General features: G+C 39.3%; 2 protein-coding genes across 6 annotated transcripts in view; one reads left to right on the forward strand and one right to left on the reverse strand.

Annotated features, from left to right (window-relative positions):
* Positions 1–10,224, reverse strand: part of ESF1 (ESF1 nucleolar pre-rRNA processing protein homolog) — a 37,846-nt gene extending 27,622 nt beyond the window's left edge. The window contains exons 1-8 of one of the 2 annotated variants that reach the window (XM_080408509.1): positions 10,100–10,224; positions 8,787–9,475; positions 7,705–8,057; positions 6,811–6,924; positions 5,935–6,035; positions 4,219–4,371; positions 2,653–2,767; positions 1,546–1,684 (exon numbers count right to left, since the gene is read on the reverse strand). In XM_080408509.1, the coding sequence (XP_080264635.1) occupies positions 1,546–1,684; positions 2,653–2,767; positions 4,219–4,371; positions 5,935–6,035; positions 6,811–6,924; positions 7,705–8,057; positions 8,787–9,456 (1,645 nt within the window). In that variant the 5' untranslated portion in view covers positions 9,457–9,475; positions 10,100–10,224. Of the gene's footprint in view, positions 1–1,545; positions 1,685–2,652; positions 2,768–4,218; positions 4,372–5,934; positions 6,036–6,810; positions 6,925–7,704; positions 8,058–8,786; positions 9,476–9,727; positions 10,054–10,099 lie in introns of those variants that run through there. The other variant, XM_080408508.1, reaches the window with a different exon arrangement.
* Positions 10,225–10,263: 39 nt separating this feature from the next.
* Positions 10,264–17,492, forward strand: NDUFAF5 (NADH:ubiquinone oxidoreductase complex assembly factor 5; the record flags this gene model as incomplete). Of its 4 annotated transcripts, XM_080408519.1 has the most annotated exons (11): positions 10,264–10,512; positions 10,615–10,655; positions 10,855–10,918; positions 11,573–11,620; positions 11,714–11,817; positions 12,312–12,351; positions 14,541–14,738; positions 15,261–15,321; positions 16,498–16,581; positions 16,949–17,031; positions 17,151–17,492. In XM_080408519.1, 11 exons carry the CDS (start codon positions 10,264–10,266, stop codon positions 17,235–17,237), a joined length of 1,059 nt encoding a protein of 352 aa, XP_080264645.1. In that variant the 3' UTR covers positions 17,238–17,492. The 4 variants fall into 4 exon arrangements, with proteins under 4 accessions (XP_080264645.1, XP_080264646.1, XP_080264647.1 ...); XM_080408520.1 differs by lacking the exon at positions 14,541–14,738; XM_080408521.1 differs by lacking the exon at positions 10,855–10,918 and having other exon boundaries at positions 10,309–10,512.
* Between the last annotated feature and the right edge of the window lie 4,042 nt (positions 17,493–21,534).

Consider the following 21,534-nt stretch of genomic DNA (forward strand, 5'->3'; position numbering starts at 1 on the left):
CCTACCTTTCTGCTCATCATATAGGACCTATACCTTAGAAGTTCCAGAATGCCCATAGCACGGGTTTTCTCCACTGTCATTCACACTCCCCTGGTGACACAAGAAGTGCTACTGCGGGAGTGAAGCAGCTCTGTTCAATCTACATCTCCCTCAGGACCTTCTAAGGTCTGGAGTGCATTCAACACCCTGTCTGGGCCTTTCCAACAAGCACAGTCTTAGGGCAGCTTCTTCAGTATCTCCTTGCCCTGCAAAGACTTTAGGACAAAACGCCGTATTAACCTATAAACAGATTTCTGTAGTAAGCACTGTACCCAATTCATTTAGCCATTAATCCCTGCACATTTCAAACCAGGACTTTTCCTCTGAAAAGGAAGCACCTCCATTTCTATTGAAAATGATTTTATCTCAGAAATGAAGAGATTAAAGTAGGTATTGCCAAACTTGACAAAGAAATGTTAAGGTACCCTGAAAAAAAACAGAGAGGGGTGGGATGGCAAGAAAGAATTTTACACTCGGAGGTGCAAGATTAGGGTAACTCCTAATCACCTACCATTTGATAATTTTTGATCAGTGTTACTCAGACTTCACAGAAAGGCAGCAGACCTTCAATCAGCACTGAATGAATAGAATAGCTACCATATTCTCTGCACAAATCATTTAAATGTATGATGATAAGCAACTGTTCTTTAATATGCTTATCATATGAGCAATAATGAAAATATGCCATGATTTAGGTCACCTGTGATCTTGCTACCTGAAATATCTCGAATTATACTCTGCTTAATCAAACACTAATTATACTAGCTGAAGAGATTTTGCAGTACAGAAATGAAAACAAGAAAGCTGTTTTAAAGCTAGTGTGATAATACTTAAGTCAAACTTTCACTAATGCATCTTCTAAGCAAGCTGTAACTCCAAATTCAGCTAACATACTTTGTCTTCAAAAATTTTGAGACCATGCTAATGATAGTTATTTGGAGCATCAGAATCAGGTTTGCATAACGAATCTCAACTGTGGCTTTAGAGGCATCATTTTAAAAACGTGTATATGTGTTTTCTTACCACATATATAGAACATTGGGAAAGCATATTTAACAAACAAAAAATGAAATAAAGAAAAAAGGAATGTCAAGTTCTAGTAAATTTAAAGAATCTACAGCTTCCATGTTAACATGCAACTTACGAATCTTTTAAATAAAAGTTTTAGCATCTGGCAAACTGTCAGTGTTCTGTCACCAGTCCTTTTATTTCCCAATTGAAAAGGGTGAACAAAAGATACCAACCTGTTCACCACCAACTTCCCCCCACATTTAGGTCACACACACAACAAGTATATGCCACTTTCAGACATGTTTAGCTCTGGAGGGAAGATAGGCTATTTTCATAGCAGAACCCGACCATAGCTTTTATACAAGCATAATATTGTCCCTGGAAAATACGACATTCAAAGCATTTTCTAAAGATACGGAACTCAGATATTTAAATAACTCGGGTTCCAAACAGTGCAGCTAATGATTTTATGGATAAAGTTTATTAACCAAGTACCTTGCTGCTGCTCTTCCTCTTCTTCACTAGACGAAGCCAAATAAGCTTGAAAATCCATGTCAAGAAGTTCCTCTTTTTTAAAAGTTCTGCTAAGTGACGTTACTCGTTCATGATCTGTCTCATCCCATGTGATATCTACCTTAAAAATAAAAACGCCACTTGCAGAAGCTGAAAGACTAAAATTAAACATTGTAACTGTCTTTTTAGGGAAAATTATTTGATAAACTCCTAACTTCACAAGCAATGTGGAACTGTTACTAACGTTCTCTACAACAATCAGCTATAATAAGTAGTTACTAAAATAAATTTAGTAACAACTTTTTGGAATTTGTTCTACATTGAATTTTAACCACATGAAAGACCAAAGCGTCCTTATGCAGTGAAGGGTTCTGTAACAGCAAGTCACACAAAATCTCTGTAAGCCAAATTTCCTTTGTGGCAGCAGATACTGGTATTGAAGCAGCCACCAGCTCTTCCCTTTCCTCTTCCAGCAGCAAGTCACTCCTAGAATCATGCATGGATTGCAGTGGGGACAATGGAAGTGTTTACATAACCACACTCTCAACCAGAAGGTGAAACAGATCTGACTGAAAAAATGATCCTGCAGAAATTACTTATTTCTCAACTTATCGCTTCTACAATCCAGTTCACTTCATGGCCAGATGGAAGTTTTGGTTGTCACATAAGAAAGAGTAGGAATGAATAGCTACAAGGAAGGGAAGCAACTGTTCAAGCCTGGCATAACCACCGAAAAGGCTCTAGTTGAGCAACACACAAATACCCATTTTAGGCAAATTAAGAGAATTTAACTGTGAATAACAAAGTAATTCCATGTGCAACTTTTGTAAGAGAGATACAAAGAGGTCAAAATACAGTATTTAATTTGTTAAAAAGAAGCCAAATCTCTTAAAATACAACTCTCTAGCTTATTTATGGGGTTACAACTTATGACACTGTAACATGCTTACATCTTTTAGTATGTTTGATGTCTTTATTTTGAAATGGTTACGATATCCAGGAATCTTCTCCCCACTACTTATGTAATTTATAAGCTAACAATAAACTTAAACAAATTAGAAAAACACTACAAAAACATTGTAGAGATACCTTTGATGTTCCCATAGCAGCAGATGTGAAGTACTTTGGCTTATATACAGCTACATTCACTTCTGAGGCTACATCTTTTGGCTTATCATCAAATGTAACATTATCTGGAATAAATCTTAAAGGCAAATAAAATACGTTATTATTCAAATACACTGGGAAATTTCACAGTATAAACAGTCTAAGCTTTTCATGTGTAAGGTACATCAGTACAAAAGAATTTGCTAAAATAAAAAGTTGGGAAGTCTGAAAAGAAAACAAAAGAAATGGACAAGTACTCCACACATGTAAGATCAACTGTCAGGCTTCTGCACAGCTATTCCACAGGTTTTCAACATGTAACACCATATTGGGGAAGTAAACTAAACAACTTTCAATCTGGTATTAGCAGGGTCAGGGCTGGTTTTTTGCATGTTTTTTTGTTTTAAGAATCATCTTTTCATACTAAAAATACAAAAAGTGAAAAAATAGAATTTGGAAACAAATAAAAAAAATCAAAAACATTTCAGGAAAGGCTGGTACATCTTTAATATTATAATGAGTAGGAAAAAGAAAAAAGTTAAAAAGACCAAAGTCATGTGTTACAACAAAAGAAGTTAGATTTAAAAAAAAATCCTTTGTATACTACATGAGAAATTACTTAGGCTATTTGGCTTTTTTTTTTTAAATCAAATGTAATCTGATTAATAGTATTCAACATGAACATTTAACAAAGTAGAAGATTAGGAAAAACACTGGAGAATTTTAAACAGCTGCGTCTGTTGTAAAACATCATCTTTCTCCATTTGAAAGCACAAAAAGTTACATGTTCATTTGGCAGAGATCATCTTCTCCAAAATGGTTCAAAGCAAATGAACTAATTTCCTCTAGAAAATAATTCAAAGCAAAAAACCTATCTTTCACTGACTTCCAAGAGTGCCCATAACACAGGCTCCCACAGACAAAACCAGCTCCTGTCAAAATTTATTATGATTTAGTAACTTCTCTTCTGCTCAGACTAGAAGGCTTTTTTATAACAAAGGGAAATAGTAACAATAAAGCGCAACTATAATGCAAAATGCTTTCTTTCTGAAACGTGACTTTTGAAATATTAAGAGCTTCCAGCTCATTCATAAGGGCTACCATAGCAATCTATTGCAGCTTCATGACAACAGCAGCAATACTCTTGCCCTGTGGTAAGCATTCCTGAAAAAGAGCCAACTCTGGACCCTTGGGAAAAGAGAAAAAAAAACCCCACCACCCAGCAGTATGTTGTTTTGTTTTCTAAATCCTACCACTTTAATTAATTGTACCAGAAGGTTGAAGAAGCAACTAGAATGTTTTACCTGACTTCTCTGAGAATAATCTCTCTATGCAGAGATCCTCTCAAACTTTTGATATTGCAGTAAAAATGCTCAAAAAGAAAAAAAGAATCAAAGGGAAACCTAACAACTCACTGGACACCTCATTTATTTACCTATCTCATTTTGGTTACAGGATAAAAACAATACTCCATATTATTTTAAATAGGCTTTAAGTCTCCCTCCCCTTCCTAGCCCAACATGTAAAAAAAGTCTCCACTGGGGTTACCTCAGGTCTATAAAAGAACAGCTACTTTCAAATTCCAGTCCATCACATTCCTCATAAATTTTATTGGCTGTTTCAGGAGAATCACATTCTACAACTGCATAGAAGTATTTCAGTCGCTTAAATTGATACTCCCGCAGTTTCTCCCTATAAATCCTGCAGAAGTAGAAAACAACACAATCAAGTGAGCTGGCTTTAACAACTTTTCACCTGCAAAATATTTTAACTCAACCCATTAAAACTATGCACCACTCAAGCGCTCGCCTAATCTTATAATAAGATTAGATGTTAAACAGCATGAAGTTCCACCAGCATCTGTTCAGTTTTACTCAAGTAAAAAGACTAATTCACACAGGTTTATTAAGTGTACGCTTCCTGTACATGACTGCTTCCTGCAGGAACTGTAAGGTCAGAGTCCCTAGGCAGGGCATAGAGTAACATCTCTGTATGCCTCTGTGCAGGCCACAGAAGGTAGCATTTAATAGTTCCTATCAAGTTGTTTGCAATTATCCTGGCTCTTAACAAAGTTGATGAGAAGTCTGTTCATACCTAAGTAAAGGCGCACATTAAGAATGTTAAGAGAAGCTGGGAGACTGTACGGACAAGACTGCAGATCCTCTTGCTAGAGAGAGGCAGTGTAGGAGTGATAATTAAGCAAGCAGTATAGGTGAGGAAAGGAATCAGGATACTAACTTGGGTAGCACAGGTGGTGCTGGTGTCACAGAAGATGACAGTAAAATAAAAGGAGAAAAGAGACTGAGAAGTGAATGAATTGGTGGAAGGATGCAGGAGAGCGATTGCAGGGCTGAGGTCCTGTCCTGTGAATTTGAAGGGTACATGCACAGGTATCACTGGGGTACCTGTGGGACAGCTGGGTTTCTGCGTGTTGTATTCCAGATACTCTACAGCCCACTGAGGAGTAGATCTAACACTTCAGAATGCACCTTGATGCACACAGTGAAGCTGACTTCAGAATGCACCGCAAGTTCATCATATGCTTCCCTGATGCACCAGAGACTTTCTTCAAAGGCATCTGCACTTATTTTAGAAGCATCCAGATTTCCCAAATATAGGGCAGTCCAGCGGGATATATTATACGAAAGTGGCCCCAGTCAGGCTGCCAAACATCTGGAAATTCTGGAAAAATATAAAAGCAAAGTTCTTTTGTTTTTCTCTAACTCTCTAGTTAAATCTAGTAAAATCTCTAGTTCCATACAGACAAGACTTTCGAGCAGAACAAAAGAACGGGAGAAGACATGCCTGAAGAAGCCTGGACAACGGTAGGCCTGACGAGCTCAGCCTAGTAAGCTAGGGCTGGTGCTGGTGGCATTCAAGAAATCTCTACCTGGCAATTCTTGGCCTAAGTTAAGGCCCCTGTTGATCATGCAGATAAAAATTTTGACAGCAAGGGCATTTTTTAGAGAAGAAATACTATGTTAAACTCTCCATACATCAGTTCCATTTATTATTCCAATGAGCTACATAATGAAAATTTTGAACTTGCATATCAACAAGCAAATCTTCTCCAGTTTCATCATAATGCATTTACTCAATGCATTGATAACCGACCAGGGCCAGTTGCAAAACTTCCCTTGACAAAGCTATAAAATTAAGACGTCCATGGGAGACTGCCACATATGAACTTTTGGAAACAGATGATCAGAATTTTCACTAAGAATCAGACCTATTATATCTCTCATTTGAAGATAAAGTTAATACCCGTCATTCTCTGTGGTATTCTCTGGAAGGTCAAAGAGTTCCACAGGTCCTTTTTGTTCTTCCTCTTTCAATCTCTCTTTTCCAAACTCTGAAGGATAAATCTACAAATACAATGCAAAAATAAATATTAAACTGTAGGGGCATAAGGTACATCAACTAAGAAAAAGTATCTTACCAATCCTTTTAGACTTTTATAATTTTTATCCAAAATCGGTAAAGGGATCAATTCCATAAACATTAATACCCTCTTAATTTTGATTTAGAGAAAAGACAGTAGAAAAAAAACCCTGCTCATTAGGAATGAGAATATTTTGAGACAGATTAAGAACGACAGGAACCCTGATTTTGTTAATTTCACTGTGGCCCTTTTCAGAAAGGGGTATTTGACTAACCTTTCTCAGAAAGCTGGAGGCAGACACTAAAAATGGAAAAATACAACTTAAAGTGATCAGAATTAAGCAAATTTATTAATAACTCAGAAGTGGTGGAAGTGTTGTGCAATGGTAAAAAGGGTTGGAAAACATTTAGAAACTTAAGGCTGGGTTATCTACTGAAAATTAAACTAAGCAAGGAACTGTAGTCTGCCCCTACTAAACTTGCAGAACTTCACTATCAGTCTCAGAAAAACAGTACTTAGAGCCAACCTCATAAACACTAGAAGTTAACAGCTTCAGGCTCTAACTCTACCAAATACATGCCTGTTGCTGAAAAGCAGCATGTATTTATATCTAACACAGCAGCACAGTTTTTCATTTATCATGTTAATATCCCTTTTGGTTCTCCAGAGAACTGTCTTTAATCTCATTTCGTAGTCTTTTTTAACTTTTTTTTTAAAAACAGTAAAAAACAGTACTCCTTCCAGAAATCAGGTCTTACCGTAACAGAAAATACTGTTCCTCCTTTGGGTGTGAAAGAATTAAACAGAGCCAGCAAATCCTTAGCCTTCAACCTATCCCAATCCATATTACAAACTGCCAATCTCCTCGTTACCTGAACAGAGAGGGGGAAAAAAAAGGACATAAAGTTCATAGGTTTAATTCCTGACTGTTGTGAGGAATACACAATTCTCTAGCAGTTATCCTTGGTAAAAATCAAAGCCAGCAACAAACTGCTGAACAAATAAAAGCAGCATCTTCCTCAAAACTTTGTATTACTTAAATTAGCAAAGGTCAGAAGCAGCAATCACCAGAGCAGATTAAAAGGACACAATAGTGAAGCACCACCAAACGGACTGCACCAACCACAGATTTGGGACCACAGTTACAACATCAGCACTTAGGATGTTGTTATCATAGGGTTAGTCACAATAGCAATTAGTATCACAGTATTGCAACAGCACTATAGTACCATGATTCCTTATACGCTGATTGTGGTCAGTTTTAAAGCCCTACTTCACTGTCTAATGATTTCTTAATTTCTTAAAGTGCAAGTTAAAAAATTAAATAAATAAAAATTTGAAAGAAATCAGCAGTGAACAAAAGCAGTACCATTTAAATTCTTGAATTTCTGAAAAGCTCAGTTCTGTCTGTTCTTTCACTTATAGGCAGCTTATCAATCTACAGGTAAGTGTCTCCTTAGAGGGAAGGGGGATTACAAGCCTCTCATTTTCAGTCAATTTCACCATCACTTGGATTTTCTAACTAAAAGGCTGAAAAACCTTAATGAAAACTACTTTCACAAATTGTTTCATAGCTGAAGGTCTATAATGATCTCCTAACAATGTGCATTTCTGAGTTTGTCAGCAGCTTTTCACATGCAAAGTATCATTACCTCATCTCCACGAGGGGCGTCTTTATCTAGCTCACGCCATGAATGCTCTATCTCTGGCTCCTTCGGAAATATTTCATTTAAATCCTCATCATCATCTGAGCTCGTTTCAATGTTCCCTATGCCTCTAGCTAGATCAGGTCCACTATCACTTTCTTCAGCATCTTCTGAATCACTATCTTCTTCGCCTGTTTCCCCATCGTCTTCTGGCTCCTCTTCCTCGCCTGTTTCCCCATCGTCTTCTGGCTCCTCTTCTTCCAATTCTGCATTTTCAAAAGCATCATTTACAGAAATTTCTTCCTCTAGTTGGCTTTTAGTAAGGTCACTTTGTTCACAGGTGTCTGTGCACACAGTCACTGAAAGATGAAGATTAGATATTTATTTTTACATTGGAATTACATATGATCTTTTACAAAGAGGAAAAAACCCTCAGATTTTCTTCATACAGATTTACAGAACCCCTGAAACGTCTAATGATGCAGGAGTAAGTCATGTCAGGGAAGAGCAAACAACATAAATCACCAGTATCACCTCTTCAGTTTGTCTAATCTAATCACTCTTCAGGTCCACAACTGTATTACCAACTTCAAACTCTAATGAAACATTATTCTGTTATTCTGTTTATATGTATAGAATCAATAGGGAGAAATTAGCATGTGCAAGCAATATAAAGGTTTTCCTTATGTCACCTGTTCTCTAACACCCTCTAACATTAATGGCTTGAAGCTCCCCTCCCTACCCTTTCAGTCAACAAGCGTTGATATGCTGAAGCCTTCACGGTATCAGACCTTTTATTTGCTAATCAGTTTGATAAACACGGTATGTATACACCACAACACGTTACTTTTCTAACTAACCAACAATTTCAGCTCCAGCAATTAAGATGGCATGGAGGTTCACAATCTTACGACGAATCAGCACTGCTTCTATAAAGAGCTGACCAACTCCAATTCTTCAACAACACTGAATCCGAGTCAGTTGGCTGTTTTGTGATGGATCTTGTGAACGATCTTCCATAGACAAACCAAAAGCAACAACATCCAAGTAAACATAGCTGAATTCTACTTGCTATTTGAACAACTCACCTGATTCTTTTATTTTTGCTTCTAGGGAATGGTCCCTCCTGAGAGCTTTAACTGCCTTAGTACTGCTTTGTTGTGAAGACTTCTGCTTGTTTTGACGTGAAATTGATCTTCCTCCCAATACATTTCCTTGCTTGTTTTCCCCTTTGCGTAAAAGGCCCTTGCTTCCCTGAGCGCAATCATTTTCCATTGCAGTTTTCTTAGAGTCCTCTTTCAAGCTGAATTTAGACGTAATTTTTTGTCCTTCATTTTTAAGGTCATCTATATTCGTCCTTGCTTCACATGTTTGGTCCACCCTTTGTTTGTTTATTTTGTGCTCCTCCCTAGAGAGGCCATCAACAAGTAGTTTTGCAGAATCTGTTTTTCCTTTACATTTAGCTTTTTTTTTCTTTTTTTTCTTTTCAGTATGTTGTTTGCTCTCATTTTCTGAAACATCAGAGTCAGATTCTGACAGGGCATAAAATTTCCTGAGGTTCTCTGTAGAAGTATAGTTAACAGGACGACCTCTTTTATCCACTGTATATTTCAGCTTAAACTTCTTGTCATGAAACATTGCTCGGAATCGTTTGTCAATCTTGATTTTACGTTCTTTTTCAGGCATCTCCCAAAATCTAGGGTCTCTAGTAATGCAGCTAAAGCGCCCATCTCTTAATATTTCCTCTTGGGATGCCATTTTTGATGCTGTTGAAGACCTGGACATGTACAATATGGATGAAAACGAAACACGCCTGATTAAAAAACTGATTAATACAGATTTAGATATGTAATTGAAAAACATTAAAGAATTACACAAAGTTAGATGTTTAACCTATACGTAAATAGTTCTTTCCAAAAGCTCAACAAGACGATTTAAAAGAGCCACAAAATAATCCTACAACTATCGCAGTCTTGCCCACAAACTTTAGCTTCCACAGAAAATGGATATGCAACTAAAAAGACCATACCGGCTGCAGAGACAGTGATTTCTCCTCAACCTCGAACAGGACCTCAACCACTGTAAGCCAGACCGCAGGCTTTTATTTCCCCCAGGATTAAAACTACCTTACGTTATAAAGCGCCAGTTCAGAATAAAGTCAGTAAGAGCGGGGTGTTCCGACGAGCTCCGGCCAGCGGCAGCTCCGGCGCAGGCAGGGGCTCAGCGCGGCCCGACAGCACCAGCACCTTCCCCAAGGCGCCCGCTGAGCTGCGGCGAGCCGGCTGCAGCACCCCGTGCCCCCCGCCCCCAGCAGCGGTGCCCGAGGCCCCCGGGCCAAGCCCTGCTCGCTGCGCCCACCCGGCCCGAGCCCGCCGCCCCTCACGGCCCCCACACAACCCACCACGCGCCGCCACAGCCACTTCCGGAGGCGCTACGGCGGCCGCCGCGGGCCCGCCCGCCCGCACCAATCACACGGCGCGACTGGCGGAAGGCTGGCGGCGCGGCGGGAGGCGCCCAAGCCGGGCCGGGATTTCCCGCGCAGGCGCCGGGCGCGGGCCGCTGGCCATGGGCGCTGCGGCACTGAGGGGGGCAGCGGGGGCCGTCGGGGCGCGAGCCCTGCGCGGGGCGGGCTGCCCGGTGCTGCGGGCGGGCTGGGGCCACCGGCTCTGGGCGCCCTCGGGGGGATCCGCGGCCGCCGGCGTCTCGTCGGGCTCGGGCGCGCTGAGCCCCTTCGACCGGCGGCTGAAGCGGAAGCAGAAGAACTGGGCGGCGCTGCGGGCCGAGCCCGCCGAGTGCGAGTACCTGCGGCGGGAGGTGGGGGCGGCGGGCGGCGGCCCGGGTGTCCCCGCGGCGGGCGGGGCGGGGCGGGGCGGGGGAGGCCGCGGCGGGGCGCTGACCGGCGGGCTTTCCCCCCAGGTCGGCGGCAGGATAGCGGACAGGGTGTTCGACATCCCCAGGTAAGCCCCGCCGTGGGGGCGCGGCGCGCCAGGGGCCGTGGCCCTCGGGTCCCCGCTGCCCTGTGAGCCCCTGCGCAGTGGCCGCCGTGTTGGGTCCGAAAAGGTGCTTGGAAAGCGGCGGGCAGAGCTGAGCGCGGTGGAAAGCTCAAGGTAGTGACGAGTTTGGGTGATGTTTTATGTTACTAAACTTATCCTTTAGAACTTTTCCTCTTGCCTTGGATCTTGGCTCTGGAAGAGGTTACATAGCTCAGCACTTAACCAAGGTACTGGCTTTTTATAGTGAATAAGTGTTTGAAATCTGCGCTACTTCATTCCTCTGTTTTCCAGTAGGGCTCTGTTATAACTTAAAACAATTCTCTGAATATTCATGAGGTAAATCTTTCTGGTCCCGTCCCCCCGACCGCCGTATCTGTAGCTGTCGTCCAGAGCTGTGTGTCGTTCAGGCTTGCTTTCTGTATTCATTGTCGCAGGAAAGCAGACAAATGGCAGTGCAGGGGAAGCTGTGTGTGGTGTGACACTTAACCTGTAGTCTTGAGGAGGGATGTGCCTGTTATTCCCTCAGTCTGCTGGGCACGCTTAGTTGTTAAAGAGAAGTATCTTTACAGAGACTTCTAAGCAGCGGTTTACCCTTCGTGAATGGCTCTGTAAGTAAAGGTACTTCATTGGCTGTTAGTCCGTGGGTTTTAGTTGACTGAACTTACACCTCAAAATACAGAATTTCCATCTCAGTTGTTCCCTCAGGAGCAATTACTAAGTACTGTGCCTGGGGAAAAAAATGCTTTCTGCTTTGTATAGAATTTTTGTCAAGTGTTGAAGAGATTACTTACTGTAAATATGTGTAAGCATTACTAAAAATGACAAATGTCAACTTACAAAGCAGTTTAAATATTTGATAGACTTTTAACATTTTATTTTAGGAAACAGTTGAAAAACTTATTCAAGTTGATATTGCGGAGAATGCTTTAGTAAGTAGCTTTCTGAATGCTGATGTGCTTTAATTCCACAACACAGGAAAGCAAAAGTGACCTTCTCTTGTTTCTCTTCTGACCCAACATTAGAAAAATGCTGTAGAATCTGAAATCCCTACAGTCAGTGTTGTAGCTGATGAGGAATGCCTTCCTTTCAAAGAAGATACCTTTGATCTTGTTGTTAGCAGCTTAAGGTATGCATTAATCAATTACTTAACATTTTATTTTTTGGTTAAAGATGTTAAATAATGTTCTCTTCTGAATAACTTTAAGGAAAAAACCAAGAGAAAGATTAATAGTCTGTTAAACAGTAGTAAGAAATGTACTTGCATAGTTTTTACAAGTGTACATTAGGAAAAACTGCTGTCCTGGTGGTTCTTAGTGTGTTGCTTATTTATTTTCCTTCAAAATACATGTAGCTTCCCTCTTTCCTGCATTTTGACAAACTAGTCACCAGGACTTGCATCTTTGCAACTTTCTAAAAAGCACCAGTAAGAAAAAGCTATTTCTCTGAGCTTCTGGTTTTATTTACTATCACTTTTAGGCAGGCATTTCAGAACTTTTGCAGCTTAAGAAACTGCTTTGTTGCTTTGGCTTCTGAAACATACTTAGATAATGTAACAATTATTTGCATTTGCTAGATTTTATTTAATATGCAACTATAAAATGTATGCTTCTGTTATTTCAGTTTGCATTGGGTGAATGACCTTCCTAGAGCTTTTAGAGAGGTAAGAAAATGGCTTTTAATACTAAAAATCAATGCTTGCAATTATTTGCATTCAGAGCACTCTATTTCTAGGTCTTACTCAGATAAGAGGCACAGAAATAGCTCATGTTGCGCACAAGTATTTTATGTAGTATTTTTGGCAGTTTAAGGACCATGAGTTGGCACTTCTACTAATTTACTGTCTCAAACCAATTTGGAATAAATAACTGTGAAGCAACATATTTGTATAGTATTTTATAGTCTCAGCAGCTGAAGTCATGGTAATGAATGTAAACTGAGGCAGTGCTGTTGATTTTTATTGTGTGTTAGCTCTTATTACTTGTGGTACAAGTAGAGTTTTCTAAATCTCACTTCTCCAGAACTGGTTTATGGAACTTGTATTATTTTTATGTCTTGGCTATTTATTTTGAAGTAAAACTTTAATCAGATAAAGGCTTTTTGATTTTGAAATGAAGCAAATACTTGTTGAGGACACAGAACTGAAACTCTTACTGTGAAAATCTGATTTGGGATCATTTCAGCTCCTTCCTGCAGGTGGAAACTTTTTTTAAATTGGCGAACTTTGGAGGAAGAGCAAGGGCTATTTTAATTAATTTACTGGTTTTTCTTTTATTTCAAATTGGTCAGTCCTTGCAGTACTATTCTATCACCTGTTGGTATGAACAGGAGAACCTTACTGTTGTGGAAATAATAAAAATAGAAACTGGAATGCCTTCAGTACTTAAAAAAAGACTTGGCAAGAGATATATCATTTTCTCTGGAATTTAAGCGTTCCATGAAGTGTCAAATATTTTTACCCGCACAAGTAAAAATAAATGAGGCATTATAATGTCCCACAGTGGTGAGGGAACTGGAGTTCTTGGCCAACTTTCATTGTGAATGCTCGTATCCTGTGTTGGGAACACCTGCTTTAACCAATGGCAGCTGCCTTCAACTACTTAAATTTCTTACCTGTCAATTAAAGGCTTCTTCACTAGCATAGAAAGAGTAGCTTGGTTAATACTTAAGTAAAAAAGGTTTAAAAGATTTTTCTTTCAAATCAGTAAGGTAAACAGTTTGAAGCTTTTGGTGTCGAGTTAGCCTGATTATCTAATACGGCTTTTCTGGATATCTAAACCAGGGATCATTGCTAATTCTTAAGGAAAAAAGAAAGCATGAATTTACTGGCTTTCTCAGTAGGAAAAGGCCTAGAACTTACTAGACTTGCTAGAAAGCAGCTTGTCCACCTTGGTGTTTGAGTCATGTTGCTATTCTGGCTAGTTATATATAAGTAGGGGTAGATGTAATAAGAATTGCATCGCTCTATTGTGTATTCAGAAGTACAAAGATCACTGCTGGAAACTAAGGCCCTCACTTCTCTTAAATCCAACCATTAAAGAGTTTTTTTGCTGCCCTTATCTGATAAAGTAAAAGTAAGCAGCAGCTATCTCAATCTACCTTATTTCCAGAAGTAAATTATTTGGGGATATTTGTTTTAGGAGTATCATACTGAAATGAGTTTTCCACTGGTTTTCCACTGTGCATTTTGTGTTTCCTGACTGTAAGTGTAATTTCTGGGGATTCACTCTTTAAGAACACATAGTCTCTTTTCAGATAGATTATTTATTTGCTGAGATAAATACAACCAAATGATGAAAAAAAAAAGTGAGATAAAAAAAGAGAAGGCTTCAGGGAGACCTTGTAACAGCCTTCCAGTACCTGAAGAAGGCCTGCAAGAAAGCTGGAGAGGGTGTTTTTAGTCTGTAGTGACAGGACAAGGGGGAATGGCTTTAAGCTTAAAGAAGGTAGGTTTAGACTAGATGTTAGGATGAAATTCTTTACTGTGAGGATGGCGAGGCACTGGAACAGGTTGTCCAGCGAGGCTGTGGCTGCCCCACCCCTGGAAGTGTTCAGGGCCAGGCTGGATGGGGCTTGGAGCAGCCTGGGCTGGTGGAAGGTGTCCCTGCCTGTGGCAGGGGGGCCGGAACTAGGTGTTCTTTAAGATCCCTTCCAACCCAAATCACTCTATGATCTTGTACTGTTACCAAAAGCTTTGGCGCAGCTTCTCTTGTGGAATACAGTCAAAATTAAAAATGTTACGACTATTACAATGATTGCTTTTAAGTTTATTTGAAGGGGAAAAAAAAAAGTCCTGAGAACTTGGTTACATAGGCTTAATAACAAAAATCATTTTTTTTTTTTCATGTGTAGATTCACCAGGTTCTTAAGCCAGATGGAGTATTCATTGGTGCAATGTTTGGGGGAGACACTCTATATGAGCTTCGCTGCTCTTTGCAGCTAGCAGAATTGGAAAGAGAAGGGGGGTTTTCTCCTCATGTATCACCATTCACTGCTGTCTCTGATCTGGGACATCTGCTGTCAAGAGCTGGCTTTAACACCCTGACTGTGGTAATTATGAATAAGAGAACAGTAGGAATGATACAGAACATCAGAGCTATTAGTATATAAAAAATACTCTTTACTCATATATTAATAATTTACTGTTTCCTTCTGCATGTCATGCACCTTGCTGAATAAGTTTCTGGAGTAGCCTGGACTGCCTCTGTCCTCAGCTTCATTGTGATTAATGAAACCAACTGAAGTGTATCTTTGGCAAGTGGCCCAGTAGAATTTGGATGGTCTTCTTGGATAAATGTCAGAGAATGTTAGACCTGCTTGAAAAAACTTCAGACACTTTTGCTGCTCCTTCTAAACCCAAGAAGAAAATAATGGCATTTCAATTAAAATTTGATTGCGTTTGGCCTACTAAACAAAACTTCTACGAAATGTTAAGACAGTATATTTTTTGTAAGAAATATGCAGTTTGAACAGAGGTGGCAGATGAATAGTCTGTTGGCAGCTGTGAAGGCTGTTATAATGCTACTGGTTTAGCTTGATACGCTCTAAAACTAAGCTTCTCAATTCTTTCAGGATACTGATGAAATTCAAGTCAACTACCCAGGGTTGTTTGAGGTTATGGAAGACTTGCAAGGCAAGTATATACTTTGTGGAAACAAAAATGGTTTCTGTAAGTGACGCAGTCACAGAAGAGTGTCACAGGGACCCCACCTGCAATAAGGAGAGACATCTTCAGCGCTGTCAGTTTGCTCAGAGCCCTGTTCAGCCTAACCTTGAATGTTTCCAGACGTGGGGCATCTACCACCTTGCTGGGCAATATATGCAAGTGGTTCACTACCCTCAGCATAAAAAATTTATTCAAAAAAATAAAAAACAACAAAAGCTTACTGTAGCAGTGGAAATGTTGCGGGTTTTTTATCTCTAGTGAGTCTCAGGAGATTATGCCTGTCAGCAGATTTGTGTTGGGAAGCAGAAGTCAAAAATTTGCTACTTTGTGGTCTGCTATGAATTTTCTGCTTCCCTGTATTCCCATTCTTAGTGAGCTTGTTCAGTGTAAGCTGCTGAAAAGCCCTGAAGGGGAGACAGAAGCATATATCCCACATAACTAACTTTTCCTGTAACCCTTCCTAATTATCAGAACATTCAGGAAACTGCTTTGGAATGAGAATAAATAGACCCTCAAATTGGAGTCTGCTGAGGAACAAAAACCAATTGAGATGCTTAACAATTGAGTTAGTATTCTGATGGTATTTGTCAGGGTTTATAAAGCAGTCGTTCATATGCAGTCAGTTACTTTACAGAGCAATTCAGGGCATCTTGTTACTCTGGATCACCTGCTGTTTTTTAGAGTAATTCCTTAATGAAAGTAAAACTTTCATTCTCTGCAGAAACATGTAGATGCAGTTAGTGATTAAAGAGGTTAGAACTGATTTTTTTCTTATTAAAAATCTCTTGGGATAATAATTTTGATGCTTACCTGTTAAAAAAAAGTATGAGAGGTGTGTCTCAATAAACACTTTGTATTAATGCGTAAATTATACTAGAAAACCTAAATGTTTGAAGACTCGGGCTGAAGAAGTAATAATTTGAAGCCGTTCCTAGCAATACAAACTGTAAATTGCAAAGTATTGGCATTAAAAAAGCTTAGATTCTTATAAGTAAGAAACTCGACTATTTATTTGCAATATGTTCTCTCTTACAGTGAGATTCAGAGGATTCTGGTTTAGCAAAAGTCTATCACTAGTGCATGACACTTAACTCATGGATTATACTATATCTTCTTTTTCTTAAAGCTAAAACGTATTTTTAGGTATGGGGGAGAGTAATTGCTCTTGGAATAGAAAACCTCTGCTACACAGGGAGACAATGTTGGCAGCTGCTGCAATATACAGAGGTAAGTATTTGAGAGGTAATGAGTTAATCTGATATAACTTTAAGAACATATTTTTCTGTCCTTTTCTTTGACCTCTCTGTGAAAAAAAAACACAACCCAAAACCAGAAAAAAACACCAACATTTTGGAACAGAACATTATCGCACAGATATTTTTAACCTTGATTATAAAGACAGGATTTGAACTATGTTGATGCATCAGTATGAGATATTTTTATTGTCCCAAATCTTTCACCAAGAGTCATTATGATGAGTATGTCATATTTGGTTCTAATGTTCTGGGAACTAAGTATTTCTTGGAACTGACGTTCTGTCTACCTTTTTTTTTTTTTTTTTTTTTTTTTTCCCTCTCCCTTCCTACCCTAACAGAAATGTACGGAAATAGCGATGGCTCTGTACCTGCCACATTTCAGATCTACTACATGATTGGCTGGAAATTCCATGAATCACAGGTAATGTGAAGACCTTTTCTGTTTGAAAGTACTTTTAAAATTACTGATGCTTTAAAAGCTTTTTACAAAATACTTTGACAATTAGCCCTATTTTTTTTTTTTCTTATTTTTTGTCTTAGGCAAGACCAGCCCAGAGAGGATCTGCAACAGTTTCATTTGGAGACCTTGCAAAAATAGATGGACTGCTTTCAAGAGGAAAAAAATAGTTCTTCATCAGAAATAATAGTTGTCTTAAAGCTTCTGTAAAGCTTCTAATTGCAGATAGTCTACGGTTGTGCTTATATTGTCACAAGATTCTGAAATAACTCTGTGCATAGCTGGATTTTTTGGTTTTGTACTGCCTATGCTACAACATCAGCTGTGTAAAATGATGCTCATTTTTTGTTTCTAGAGAAATATTTGAGCAGTGTTCCAAGTGAATACATGCTTTCTCAACTTTTGATTAAATTACTATTCTCAAATGTGGTGCCTCTTTCAGTATTACAACTGCTCCAGGTATGATTTGGAAGTCTCCAGTATGTATCACCCCACATAATTTTTTTGAATTATTCTTAAAGGATGGTAGATCATTATAAAGAATAGTACTTGGTGGCAAGTATATTTATAAGATATCCTATGAGACAAAATATCAGCAAATACACAGATCTAAATTATGTTATTGTAGGTTGGAAGTTATGGTTGAAAAGTTACTGTCAGTTATTGTTTGAAATTAGAATACATGACTTGTGTATAAGAAAGTGGTTAAGTAAGTTCTGTATTATAAAAATCTCAGGTTGCTACCCTTCACCTGCAGCCCTTGAATTCACTTACTTTTCTTTCCACCCTGAAAGCTAGAAATGTTTCTGAACGTGAATAGTAGAGCTCAGCCATAAAGTTGGATGCTTCATTGTAGCTCTAACAGAAGGTATGCATCATGATTTGACTTAATTTACTGAAAGGAGTAGCAAGCAGAAGAGTCAGCTAGCACTCAGATGGATGCGTGGCTTTAGTTAATTAGCTTAGAATTGGCACACTTTGGAGTTGGTACTCTTTTGGAGTTCCATGGCGCTTTTTTTCCTGTTCTTTTATCTCATAGCATTTGAAAAATTAGAAATGATATTTTATGTAAATATTAGTCACAAATTACATTTACGCATAACTTTCTGCTTTTTGACCAAGGCAGAAAAAGCATGAAGTATACTTTTTTCCTTCTTAGCTGTGACACAGAGCTATGACTTTTCCTGTATATAACTGCATATACCAGAAATTGATATTAGTTACAAATACGGCCCATTAACCTGAGGTGTTTAGAAAAAATACCTACCCAGAGATTTCACTTAATGATGGTACTTGCTGATAGAGAGTGGTAGAAGTGAAAAGCATCATGAATATATAATCGGGTATACCATTCCATCAGTTTTATTGTTGCATCTAGGAGCTGTATGAAATGCGAGGAAACGAAAGCTTCTCTAGGCTTGTTTTAAGGTTACCCAGCAGGTGGAGTTTGGCAGAACGGTGTGGCACAGACCCAATAGGCAAGGTAGGTAGAGGCCTTCCTATCCTGTCAGTGATTTCTGAGTTACGATTCAAAGACTAAAACCAATACTAAAATGACCTCCTACTGCTTAACTTACATTCATTTTCAAAATAACAGAAATGTGGCTTAAAAAGAGGCCATGGAGTATTCAGCTGGCTGGAAGATCAATTTAAGGGCCTAATTTGGGGTGTGTTTTTTTTTTTTACCAGACTTTGAATAAGAAATGGGCAGAGAGGGTACAAAGTATCATGATAAGGGTAGGAATACTCTGTCGTGCTTCTGCTTACAAGCCTAATGCATAAATATTCAAGGGGAATGAGTTCATTTTTCATTTTCCTTAGAGAAGAAGAGTAACCCTCCTGGAAAAGGGGGGAGAAGCTGTAAGTGATACGATCATGTTTGTAGCCCTTTATCTTAAGACAAAATCTAAAACAAGAGTTTGTTTCTCTGAAAGCCTCTTTTTTTTCGGTAGTGCATCAGTGGGCTTAATACAAGTTACAGCATCTCCCTACAGATCTTCTCTGGCTTAAGTAAAATTCACTTGGTTTGAGGGGAAACTCTCCAGTTGCCCAAATGTACATTTCTATGAAGTTAAGTGTCATCTCACTGTAACTTCATGCATTTTTGCTTTAGTAGGTTAATTTCCAGTAACTTGAGCTGCTGGTTGTGACTCACATGTGCTAAAGGAATGAGGAGGTGGAAGTGCTGGGTAAATGTTAATTGGCGAAGTGTTCCTACTGTGCTTGTTTGAAGCAGTTAAGTTACAGAGGAAAGGAAGGATTTCCACTTGTTTGATTCCATGTTCCATGGATGGAATGTGTAAACAGTATAGTAATTAAGAATGTGGTTTGGTAATGGGGAAATGTACCTTTGGAACAGGGAGAAATGGAAGAGTAGTTTTCTTCCTGGCCAGGGTGGGGGGTAGGGGATGGGGAGAAGTTTCTGTATTACATCAACTTGGAGAAGGACTGGGGAGTAGTAGCAAAACCTAAACTTTGTCAATTGCGGGAGAGAGAAACGCACCAATCTTTCCTGTGCTGTTTAATTGGAATTTCCTGATGCAAAGATTGATCTAGTGGATTAAATTAATTAGAGCATCTTGTTCAAGAAGCCAAATTAAGAAAGCTAGCATATATGTTAAACCTTTTACATTTTCATTTGTCTAACACAAGAAATTACTATCCACTTTACAAAGACATGATCTGTTTTGGTCTGGATTTTGGAGCCATTAGTTTGGGGGAGTACAGTTACTGTAGTAGTTTGATTGGAATCAGTCTGAGTATTGAAGCAGATGTGACCTGCATAGCTAGTTGGTTGATTTCCTGAACATCTTAGGTGCCCTCAGGTAAAGGAAAAGGAAAAACAGAATTAATTAAAAAAAACCAACCAAACAAACAAAAAAAAAACAACCCCCAAAAAAACCCCCACAAAACTGAGATAGTTAAGTTTTAGCTGAAGGCTGTGTACCAGCGTGAAGTAGAAAACACTGAAGAGTGTGCACATGCTTGTTGTAGGGGATGTAGGGGAAAGCAACTCATGGCTTAAATCAAGTTAGAATTGGTTTGATTTATTAATGGCTTGTAGTTAACTGTTGGTCTGTGAACTATACATCCAGGATTAATAGCAGCAATATAACAGATAAATGACCGTGCTAGACCCTTAAAAAAAACCTTTAGTAAACACCTTCAGATATCTAAACAGCCTTCTACAGCATTACCCCCACCCCCAAGTTTGCAGTTGTATGCTCACCTCTATAGCTTTAACAGGAGGTTTTTAGAAGAGCCCACCCTTCTAGGAAACATTACCCTATTTACACCCATCTTTGGAGATACGGGTGCTGTAGCTGTGTGCTTACCTCTGCTCTTCCCTACACTCCACCAATCCACCCACCAGCTGGGGCAGCACCCGCCTAGGTGGTGTGCAGACACCCCAGGAGCAGTCAGTGCTTGTTGCACCCTGTACTGTCAGCCGGCTGGCAGGCACGGCAGGCTACCCCTGACTGTTGGGGAGGTGCTCCCTCAGCCCTCAACAGAACTTGGGATGTCAGGAGGGCATCTTCTCAGTGTCAGGCCAGGTGCTGGCTGCTTCTGTCTTCTCACTGTTCAAAATGTTAGTGCTTTTTATACTTGATTTTAAGCTCTTTTTCCCCACCCAGGGTCTCTTGGTAACTGCCCGCTTACTGTTTAATGCAGCTGATGGTTGTCTTTGTTTTCAGTCTTACAAGACTTTGAGGAAACACCCCCTCAGTTTTAGGTATTCTGTTCACACGCATCTTATTTCTGTCTTAGCAGCTAATGTTGCCCTGGCTTATTTGCCAAGAGGAGGCCATGTGGATTTCCCCCACCATTTGGAGCTGTTTCTTGGGGTACAAGTTACATTCATAAAGTAAGAGACAAAGTCCTCTGAAAAAAAATGTTTGTTTGGAACCTTATGTTGGAGCAATGATGATGAATACTGGGGAATCTTATTTGCCCTCAACATGTTCATGTTAGGCTGGAATGTTTCACAAGACAGCAGTTTTCTGATGATAATGTGTAAAATAAGGAGGCTTCATTTTTTACTGTGGTAACAAATCCCAATTCATGCATTTCTTTTTCTGCATTCTTCAGGGATTCCTAATGTTTTGTGGAAGTACAAGTGCAATTTGAAGCTGGGATCTCTACATTACGTGCAACTTCTGATCATTGACCTATTTTTTTAATATTGCACCCCAAGTTCTTGTGAGTACACTGAGAAACAAAGAATAAAACTACCCTTGTGAATAAATGTTATCCTGAAAATGTCCATACTTCTGATAAAATATAATTCCTGGTTTCATAAATGACAAAACTGCAGGGACAGAAGCACACTGGGTACATTCCTGCTGTATATGATACCACCTTTTTAGCCAAATGAACAACCTAAAATGACCATTTTACTTAGAACATGCATTAATTTAAATGGTTTGAAGCTCTGATCTTAAACTTTACTGCTAAGGTGAAGTACCC

Source organism: Falco punctatus, assembly GCF_963210335.1.
Source record: "Falco punctatus genome assembly, chromosome: 12".
Taxonomy (NCBI): domain Eukaryota; kingdom Metazoa; phylum Chordata; class Aves; order Falconiformes; family Falconidae; genus Falco; species Falco punctatus.